The sequence below is a fragment of the Metopolophium dirhodum genome, chromosome 7 (genome assembly GCF_019925205.1).
Source record: "Metopolophium dirhodum isolate CAU chromosome 7, ASM1992520v1, whole genome shotgun sequence".
Taxonomy (NCBI): Eukaryota; Metazoa; Arthropoda; class Insecta; order Hemiptera; family Aphididae; genus Metopolophium; species Metopolophium dirhodum.
The window spans coordinates 10,857,990-10,870,204 of NC_083566.1; the positions used below are offsets into that span (position 1 = coordinate 10,857,990).

The 12,215-nt window shown below is 27.5% G+C and overlaps 1 protein-coding gene across 1 annotated transcript in view; it reads left to right on the forward strand.

The window, feature by feature from the left end:
* The window catches only part of LOC132949022 (protein glass-like), a 34,820-nt gene that overhangs the window by 16,832 nt on the left and 5,773 nt on the right, over positions 1-12,215 (forward strand). The window contains exon 3 of the mRNA XM_061019769.1: positions 8,052-8,178. Coding sequence (XP_060875752.1) covers positions 8,052-8,178 — 127 coding nt within the window. The remainder of the gene's footprint in view (positions 1-8,051; positions 8,179-12,215) is intronic.

The following is a 12,215-nucleotide window of genomic DNA, read 5'->3' on the forward strand; positions in this document are numbered from 1 at the left end:
ACATTGAGCTTTGAGTAAAAATATAAACAATTATCGAGAACTCCTTACCTAGTACATTAATACATTTGGTTTATTCTGTTATAATTATTATCCAGAAAAAAGGGTATTTTTATTTTACTGATGCACAAAAAAAACGGGCAAATGTTTTTTATCAAATCGATTGCCCTCGTTTTCGAACATACAGTACCTATAATATTAATACAACATAAAGGTCTATGTTATCATCACTACACTATCATATTGTTATTACTTATTATTATTATTAATTACTATTAACCAACTTATGTATACTATCTTGTCGCAGCTATACTAACCGTAAATTAAGTTTATAATATAATATATCCGCATTCCGCAACTACAGACTATAGGAACATATATTATGGTAAAATAAAAAAAAACATAAAGATTGGCATGGATACTGTATATTATTATATATTATAACATACAGTCAGTTAAGAACTTAGGGTTTCTCTGCCGCGTCTAGACGTCAGCTTGCGTCAACTATCTGTCCCTATAATCCATAGTACATGGTAGTACCTATATTATGGGCGGCACCTAGTCGAGGAACAACCACTGTTCGCCGTTTGAAACCGTAACGTTTAAGATAATATTAAGCAAAATAAAATGTACCTATAACTAATGTTAGTTAAGTCCGGTAGGTAAAGTATTTAATAGAAGCCGGCGGACGAATCATTGATAATGGAGGTTCAACATTATCGTTATATTTTTGTCGTTGATTTTTATTAAAAAATTGTAATGTTTTATTCACAGTTGTAAACCTAAATATCTTATATATTATTTTAGTAGTACCTATCTAGTACATATAGTACGTAATTCCTAGTTTTTACAATTTATTCAAAATTTTAAAATATATTACAATATTCTGAATATTTTGAAAAATGTAGGCATATATTTTATTTTATTTTAGTAATAATTATAAGTTGTATGCATAGTTTTTCCGAAATTTCAGGATGTTTATAGCCTATAGATATTTTTATTCATAAATGCATTTATAATTCATTATCAATGAAATTAGCATGCGTTTGAAAATAAACGATTATTTAAACGATTTGGATTGGAGCTTCCCAAAAAGTTATTCTGAGACAAGCAGATATGCTGATAATTAAAGAGGTATAGAAATCAATATTACATAGGTACGTGATTAAGCCACATTTAATACCAAATAGTTTGATCACATTTTCTTTTAGCTAGTAATAACATTTTATGAATAATTTTTTTCAAATGTATAATAATACATTGTATATTATATTTTTAAGTAACGAACAAATTAATAATTGTATTACATTAAGTATATCAAAGAATACAATATTATATTAGTAATTCGAAAATGAGTTCTCATAATACTATTATTAATACTTATATATATACTTTCAAAATGTATGACATATAGTCATTTTTTTTTTTAAATTAATTTATTCATTTAAAACAGTTATTTTCATATTTAAGTTATACAAAAAAAAAAATTACTAAGAAACAGACTAAGTAATAATTATTAGCAATAAATCGTTGTATTATCGCATAAAAATGACTATTTGAATGGAGACTATGCACGTATCATTCAGACGAGAAAGGTAAATATATTATAGTATACTTAATATTAACGTATAATATTGATTGTATATCCATTAGGTGTATAATTTAAATACATTTTTTCTAAAAAATTAATTATAATAATTATATCAAACAAATGAGTTAGGTATGACTTGATAAGTAACAAACTTCTATGTTACGTTTATAGTTTAAAATTACAAACAAAATTACTTGTGAAAAATTATAATCTAACAACTTTTGACTACCTTGCTTTGTATCAATGCTAACGTCTTTTTATTAGGCGTACCTATTTTATAGTAATATAATAAGCCACTGAATCACGACGATAATAATTACCAAATTATCAAATAACAACTAGTAATTATTCATTAATGTGTCATGTTGTCATTTGGAAAAAGTAGTAAGTAGCTACAGTAAAGTTGTATAGGTTCGTCATAGTATACATATTTATTTATAATAATAATTTCTTTAGTTACCTTCACCTTGTCTTGTCTCTTTTTCTTATTAAAGAATATACTGTATGTCTGTATACCTAAATTATAGTTGCTTGTTTAGGATTAGGAGTAGGTACCGAGTAATAATATGGTTTCCCCTTGCCTTCTGCATAATGTGTTGATTTATCAGATAGGATCTTATAGATGTATAGAATCTAGTTGGTGCTTCGAGTGGTCAAAATTTAAAATTCTCAAAAGTTTTCAAAAGCGCCGGGAAAAAAATGGGAATTTCTACGCGAACCAGATTTTGACAAAATCAAGTTTAACATAAATACAATTTTACCGAATCTTTATATTAACATTTTATGTACATCATAACATTTTCAAAATATTTTGACTTTTTTTTGAGCTATTTAAAATTTTAAAGGCATATGCAATTTTAGATTTTTATCAGTGTTTTTTATTATTGTCGATAACTATTTTTTTCTTAGCTACTAATAGTAAAATAAAATATTTTAATAGCATTAATTATTATAAAATATACTTGTAGCAATATCGGCAGACAGACCTTAGTTCAGAATCGTTTTTCGTATACAATGGATTTATATCACTGAATTAAAATTTAACACATGGCCCTTACCGAATGTAGACCAGTCGACCAGAGCTTCTTTTTTTTTTTTTTTTTGAAAGATAAAGACTTTGTGCAGGTTGGATTGGACTCCGATTTAAAACTCTATTTTAAGAAGTTAAACGTCTTACTTAAATATCACAAATGTTTAAGTACCTATTTTAAATGTGTTTCTCTAGCATTCTTTAAAGTTAATTCATATATTTGAGTCCAAAAATACTGACTTGAATAAAGTTTTTCTCTTTCAAATAAAAAACAAAATTACCAAAATCCAACTTTTCTAGTAGGTATTCTACGAGGTATGTAATCGTTTTTTATTGTTGAAATGGTGAGATTTTATTTTACCATAGGTAGGTATTCGTATATTTTGTATAGTAATAAAGCACTAAGGTACCACAAAATTATTTAAATTGCATGCTTTTTGCCCCTTTATAAATAGCCGGCTCCGACAGCCTAATTACACCATACTAAAAATCGTCTCTGTTGGTAAAGCGTAACCCTATTATTTTAACAATATTTTGGTTAGATTTAATTTAACATAATATTTTATTTGTCTTATTTTTCCTATTTTCTACAAATGTAGGAATTATTTTCACTTTCGCCAATTACATTTTCAGGAGCCATGGGTTTATAATTATGACAAGTCAACTAGAGATAGGATGTTGATGACTTATGCAATTTTTCCTCATCAATCCTATACAATGCTCCTAGCTAAAAACTCATTTCATGCCTCCCTAATTCAGAATATATAAATTTAACTTTGCACTTTTTTGCATTATTTTGTTTTTACTTCATTTGTATATAATATGTATATAATTGTTTGTAATTTTTATAAATTAATAAATTGTAGATATCAAAGAAAATGTTTACATTTTTAAAAATAATTTATTGTATTACGAAGAATAGAGAGTTTTTGTTCTATCGCCTTATGTGATTTGATTTACTACGTAAAGGTGCCCACGTGTCATGCTTTTACAGATACGCCGATTTATATGCTTATTGAATATTATATATTTTATACATTTATTATTTTGTCATTTTATACATTTTTTCGAAAAATCTGATAATCTCGTTCATCGATATAAGATTTAATTGACATTGTCACATTGATGTATAGATCAACGTTTAATTGTAAATTAAACTATTGACATTTGAAAGTAGTGAATTATTGAATGCTTATTCACGTAGCTATACAATTACATATTACATTTAAACTTTACAGTAAATATTTAAAAAAATTCAAGCATTATTTTTTAGGTCATCAGCATAATATGTTTCCAATTAATCTTTAGTTATTACATAGGTACCTTACCTCGTAAATCGTAATACATATACCTACATTACAACATGTTTTTTTAATTGAACATATTAATATATATTATGATATATATAAATATGATAAAATATTTTTAAAAAAACTGTCGTGCAGGTGCATGTAAGTTAATATGTATCTATATACCTATCCACTACGAGGAATTTGTCAATTATATGTACCTATTGTACCTATGTATATTATATACTAGGTTATGCATTGATATTTAATACACTATTGACTTTTATAATGTATCATCTAAATCCCATAACACCATCGTTGTGCATCTAAATCTTACCCTGGCGCGTCCCTGCACCTGGTGGGTAATCCTTGGAAAACGGGCAAGTGGCCAAAACGTTTCTCCGGACCGAAGAAGACGGGCTTTGTGTGGCGGCGACTCGTTCAGTTGGAATATATCGACCGACGACCGTTTTCCTGTAAAAAAATATCCTAGCTAGGTATCCATAGCCCTATAGGTATAGCTGGTAGGAACTGCGATCGTGTATTGTCGCGGTCGTCTAGCAGCTAACCGTAAACCGACAATCGCGGTGGGAATATGCCGTCACGGCGTCACACGCACTAACCACAGTTTATATTACCTATATAATATAGGATCTTGGACAATAATTGGTCCCCGCGAAAATACGACGTATGCGTGCAATATTGTTCCCCGTTAAAATTTTATACACGGATACAAATTGGTCCCCGGCTTAAAAGTTGAACACAAAATATTGTTTTTAGCATAAAACGTGCTTGCACTTAACATAATTGAAATAATAATTAGAAAAAATACGAATTAAAATGTTCTCCGGTATACACAATATACATATTATGTGGACTACACAAATAATTTAATAATTCATCTTCTGAAAAGTACAAATAATACAAAGTAATAGATGGAATGTTTTTTTTTTCTTTATCGTTTATAGGTTTCATAAAATTACTACAAATAACATTGTAAGATATGGTGGGAAAATTGGTGGTTGACGCCTCAAATACGTTGTTTTAAATTCTGTAATTATTGTTTTATAAATTCCATACTTATGGTTGTGCCTAACTGAAATTAATGAATTGTAAATGGTAATGCTGCTGCTGCTGCAAAAAAAAAATGTTCAGTGTCTAAAGCAAAAAATTAAACGTGGACCGTGTAATTGTCCGAGTATACAATTTATGACGGAGACCAATATTGACCGTTTATCATATTATACGTCGACGTAAAAACGTTTGATAGAAAGAAACTAGTGACGACAAAAACGATTGAATCGGACACGACGGAAATTAATGTGATCGTGGATACCGGCTCGCGAGCAATAATAACGACTTTAATACTTCAGAAATAAAATTTCAAATTTCCGTGATCGGTATATAATGATTAAAAAATAATGTTTATACATTACATTCAGTTTGGTTTCCGGTTCTTTGACGAGAATCCCTTCGATAGCCACCACGATACCACGTGAAGCACAGATTGATGTTTGAATACCTCTGCCACGAGGTATGGATAGCGATCGCATATAGGTATAGGGTTTAGAACTTCACTGGAATTCGAGGAGGTACGCGTGTCCAGAAGGCAAAAAGTCACCACAGAATCAGAATTTGTGTTAGGATTTGTTAGTACGTCGGTACGATGTTTTTGTCTCACAATGTATACAATATACCCATAGGCGCAAATTGACTAAATTGTTTGGGGGGGACTCAAGCCCACCCACCATAGTCTATATAAAAATATAAAAATAAGTACTAATTACTAGATTTTAAACTGGGGGGACTTGACCGACATTTGGGGGGACTTAGTCTCCCCCAAGCCCCTCCCCTATTTGCGCCAATGAATATACCATATACAATAAATTGAATTCTCTCATTTTATACAAATTTTTCTAAGTACAAAAAATATAAAAAAATATAAAAAAAAAATAAAGATACAAAAAAATATTACGTTTTAAATCCAAAAGTATAAAACTTTAAGTTTGACATAAATGCAGTTCAGCTCCCAAGCGTTTTTTGTATTTTTTTTCTTCAAAGTGCGTGTTTTGCATGCTTAATTTGATGGTACTTTCAAATAAAAACGCTCAAACTTCATTTGTAAGTTATGATAAAAACATTTTAGATTCTGAGTGGAACGATGAATGTATTGATTTTGATTTCATGGGAAAGTGAATCTAATTGGTACATTGAGGAGGTCAAAATTTAAAATGTCCAATAATTTTCAAAAGCGCCGAGAAAAACAACATAAAAATTAAGGGAAAACGGGAATTTTTACGCAAAAACGGTTTTTGACAAAATCAATATTGGTTTTTGATGCAACATTAAAACAAATGAACGTATATACATGAAATTTTCACTGGTTGTTTATATTTGTATTTTCTGTACACGATAAAATTTTCAAAATATTTAGATTTGTTTTGAACTGCAGTTTAGGGACATTTTAATTTTCCAATTTTATTAGTTTTTATTACTATGAATGTCATTAAAACTTTATTTGTTGAGTAAAAATGCTTGAAAATCAAATACAGCGCTCCTATTATATTGTTACAGTGACATTTAAAAAATTTTAAAAATCCTTATAGTCACAGTTTTTTTTATAAGCATTTAAAGTTCAAATCTTGACAAAATACGGAAAAATCATGAAAATTAGCAAATTATTTGAGTTGAGAATTAATAAAAATGTTTCTTTTTAAATCTAAGATTTGAAAATGTAATACAAAATTATTTATAGGTTTGTCTACTTTTATCAAAAAAAAAAAATTTCTACAAGCAAATCAAATTAAATTTGTATGAGCATTTGAAGTTCATACTTTTACAAGATTGGATATTCACTCGATTTCTCATGTAGCGGTTTTGTTATTTTATTGTTATTCAAAAACGAATGACTGTAGATACATGACAATTTTACTGAATGTTTATATTTTCATTTTCTATACACCATACAATTTTGAAAATATTTTGACTCTTTTTGAGCTGTTAACGGACATTATCAGTTATCAATTTTTTTAGTTTTTTTTTCTACAAATATAATTAAAATTTTATTTGTTGGGTAAAAAAGCATGAACCTTTATTGCAAGGCTCCTTATATATTGTAACAATAGCAGTTAAAAAATATGAAAAATACATAGGCACAATTTTTTTTATAAGCATTTAAAGTTTGAAACTCCTAAATAAATGCAAAAGTACACATTCAACTACCATTATCAGGCGAAGATCCAGACAAATTTAACAAGGGGGGCTCTAAACATGAAATATCGGTTCTGGGTACCTTTCTATTTAGACAACGTAATTAATAATAGAAATTTATTTTATTGGTGTCTTAGACGACATAGAATGTCCAAGAACCCAGAACCCCTCCCCTTCTGAATCCACGCCTCCTAATATATATATATTGATTTGTAACTTATTTAGCTATATATGCAGGGTTGGGGAAGATACTAAAAAAAAAAAAATATCATGATACATGCATTTAGTGTATTGTGTGCATTGTGAATGTAGAAAAGATACATGATACTTTTATTGCGATTACTTCCAAATTAATTGTATTAACTAGTTTAACAGTCACACAGAAAACAGAACGGATAGCGGATTCATATTTTATGAAAACGAATATTTCAGTTTAGTGCTTATCTACGTATCACTGTATATAGATATTATAAATAGGTAATTATTATAGATATGGTAAATGTCTTCATTATTGTTCATTTCGGCTCAATTGCGCCTGGACAATTTTTCGTAAAAACACAATCTGCGGCAAAATTATATACGATATACAATGTTAATGATATAGACACACAATAAAAATTACCATAATTGTTGCATTTATTTGAGTTTTCAGTGTCCTGCAAATCGAATTTCCCAATTTTCTTGATACTATTATTATTCAGTACAAATGTTTTTAACAATAATAATTAATAACTATTGTATCTTTTGGCAAAAAAAGATACATGACGGATACTTAGTATAAAATGTATCATGATACATGATACTTGATACTTCAAAATTATGTATCACGATACAAGATGCAAGATACAATAATTGTATCTTTGATACTGCCCAACCCTGTATTTATGTATCGATTGTACACGCTATATTTGATTATAATATTTACATTTTACAGCAAACCGTGTGGAGACATGGCCGACGTATTAATGTCTCTCAAACACACCGTACCAACTCCACAATCCTCAGTAGACGAACAACATCAACAGCACGACCAGGCGTATGGGCTGTCCACCAATCACAACGTAAGTACTAAGTATAATATAATATTATATCCATTCAGTGAGTAGTGATCGCTCACTCCGCTTAATACATTTCTAAGACGCTGCAGAGCGATCTCACGTTTGGAAGGTAGGATGAGTTTATTGAAAAAAGAACAGTTGATTTTTGACTGACTAACACACTAAGTAGGTAATAATATAAATTATAAACTATAATGTATTTGTTTCAACATATTATACAATTCTATTATTCAAACAACTAACGATCGTGTTTATCCCGAACTCTCGAATGTGTTGGTCTTCGGCGATCTCTGTGATCTAGTATTGGTTTTAACGCGTTTACTAGTTTCCAGGGATCGATTGTTGCATAGGTCTTGAATATATTATATAATCTATTTTGACAAAAATAAAAGTGAATGGCACCATCGGTTTATTACAAGCGCCAAGCCTTCAGTTCATGCCGTAAAAATCTGAACATTTTAAAATACGGTCTTCGACATGTTTCGAGTAATGTGATACATTGTCACACTAGCCGGTCTATGTGTAAATAATGATGATCTTATACATTTAAATGTTAAGTTGTCATATCTTATTCCTGAAACACCTCGCAGTATAATCCACATTTTAAAACAACACGTTGAAATTAATATATAATATTAAAATACTATTTTGTACGTCTCACGGTGATCTGAAATGCTATTTTAACGGCTCAAAGTCCCATTTCAAAATAAATTTTTAAAAAAAATGGCAAAATTCTATTACCATAAGTTCCTTAAGTCAAATAGAAAATTTCATAATCATACATTTATTTTTAACTTGTTTATACAATTATAACTATATCAACATGGAAATTGTAAGTCTTATACTCTTATCTTATTTTCTTATGACGTTTTCTTCCATTATTATTAATGAAACTATACTTTTTTTTATGAGAGAAATACAATTTTTTTCCGGATTTTTTTTTATTATTTATTTTTAGGTGCATTAATGATATTAGGCAGATAAAAATATATTTATTATAATTTTTTTTTAACCATCTAAAGTTATTCAAAAATATTTAAGATTTTCTTTTGTTTTTAGCGTGTAAATGAAAATAAGTCAATTTACCCAAATTCATGTGTAAATAAAATGAAGAAAGTTCCCAGAATTTTGAAAATGTTGTTTTTATTTGTATCCGTAGGGAATTATTACGTACAGAAATTGTTTTTGTAGGGTTTATCCCAACAAAATATGCATGCATTTAGTTTTTCCTTATTTTTATTACCGATAATCAATAATTAATTATTATAATTAATTAATTATTTAAAAATATTTATGTATTCAAATATAAGAATATATATGGATACATTTTAATTGTATATTGTATGTATAGATACATTATATTCATGTTTTGTTGCAACAATCTTCACAGAAATAATTTCTCTACGCAATATTCCTTATAGACGCAAAAAAGATTAACATTTTAAAAATCCTGGGAATATTCTTTATTTTGTGTACCTATCATGAATTTGGGAATAATTGAGTAATTTTCATTGGCACGCCAAACAACAAAAAAAAATCTTAAACATTTAAATATTTTTGATCAATTGTAGATTGTTAAAAACAAAAAAATTATAATAAATATATTTTTATCTTCTTAATATCATTAATACACCAACAATAAAATAATAATAAAAAAAAAATCAGAAAAACATTATATTTATCTCATAAAAAATATATATAGTTTCATTAAAAATAACGGAAAAAAACGTCAATAGGACTTACAATTTCCTCGTTGATAAAGTTATAAACAAGTTAAGAATAAACGTATGATTATGAAATTTTATATTTGACTTAATAAGGAACATAATGCTAAAAGTTTGACATTTTTTTTTTTTAAATGGTACTGTACGCCTGTAAGGTAATACATTGACAAAATATACTTTTCCAGTAGTATATCGGGGATATGGGTCATTGTAACTTTAGATACCCATAGTAAAAATTAAAACAAATTACCAACTTTAGAGAGATACCTACAGTATTTTCTATTAATTCAGTACCTAGTGTATTAACTAGCGTTAATTATGCAGTTTTATAAAATAATAATATAATATTATACGTAAAAAGTAATATGAAACCCACACGTGCTTTAAATATATATTAGATACTGAAATACACGTATCTATATCGAATTATTAATATTATCTCGTAAATTATATATGTGTCATTATTTCATATAAAAAATGTATATTACTTATCGCTTAACAAAGCAATTTCAGTAGGTAGGTAATTATAAATTTATAAAATGCATTGATTGGAAAATCTGGTTTAAATTTAAATATATTGAAATTATATTTGTAAATCAAGAAATTTTACAATCGAGTATTCGAATTAGTAATACTTAAAAAACTAATTGTAATTCACACTATATAGATTTAAGTTTATATACCTATATAGACTAGGTAATTTTATATAGTCCGGGTATAACCAGGATTTCAAGAGGAGGGGGTCCCCCAAAAAATGTATTTAAATACTGTTTTTCTGTTTCTTTTCTGAATATATACACACATTGTATTGCTTAATAAACACAATTATTTAATATATATGATATCAATATTAGATTCTGAGCGAAGCGATGAATGTATTGATTTTACAATGATGTGATTTTTTTATTTTTGTGTCTGTCATCACCTTTTAGGACAGTAAAAGTGCTTGGATTTTCTTCAATAGTAACTTTTCTGATAGGAAAGTGAATTTAGTTGGTACTTTGGGGGGTCAAAAGTAAAAATTTCCCAGTAGTTTTCACAAGCGACGTGAAAAATTAAGGAAAAACGGGAATTTTTACGCAAAAGCTGTTTTCGAGAAAATCGATTTTGGTTTTTGTTGCAACTCTTAAACAAATGACCGTAGGTACATGAAATTTTGACTCAATGTTTATATTAGCTTTTCTATACACCATAAAATTTACAAAATATTTTGACTCTTTTTGAGCTGTTTACGGCCATTTTCGGTTTTCAATTTTTTTAGTTTTTTTTTCTATAACTATCAATAAAATTTTATCTGTTGAATAAAAAAGCTTGAAAATTTAATAGAAGGCTCCTAGGTTATTGTTTCAAAGGCAGATGAAAAAAATTAAAAATCCTTAGCCACAGTTTTTATTTATAAGCATTTAAAGTTCAAATTTTGACAAAATACTGAAAAATCATGAAAAATAGCAAATTATTTTGAGTTGAGAATTCATAAAAATTTTTCTTTTTAAATCTAAGATTTGAAAATGTAATATAAGATTACTCATAAGTTTGTTTACCTTTATCAAAAAAAAAATGTCTAAAAGAAACTTAAATTAAATTTTTATGAGCGTCTGAAATTTATATTTTTACAAAATTTGATATTTACTCGATTTCTCATGAACAATTTTCTTATTTTATTGTAATTAAAAACGAATGACTGTAGATACTTGAAAATTTCACTGAATGTTTATATTAGAATTTTCTATACACCATAAAATGTTGAAAATATTTTGATTCTTTTTGAGCTGTTTACGGACATTGTCAGTTTTCAATTTTTTTAGTTTTTTTTTCTATAAATATCAATAAATTGTTATTTGTTAGGTAAAAAAGCGTGAAAATTTAATATAAGGCTCCTGATATATCGTTCTAATAGCAGTTGAAAAATATTAAAAATACATAGGCACAATTTTTTTTTATAAGCATTTAAAGTTCAAATTTTGACAACATTTATCAAATTTATAATTTATTAATTATTTTGTGGTTAAAATTTTATAAAATGTTTAACTTTTATGGCTAAGGATTGAAAATTTAAAACAAGGCTCCACGTAAATAGGTTATATATAAATTACTTTATTCACAATAATATCATCAAATATACTTGGTAATATTATAGGCTGACTGACCGTTTTCGCTCAGAATCGTTTTTCTTATACAATGATATTATATCATTGAATTCAAATTTAACACCATCCATTACAGTGACCCACTTGTAACCTACTGTACAGCAGAGCGACATCCACTTATCCACCTTTTTTTTATGACAATGTCAGGAAATCTTTAAAAAAAAATACT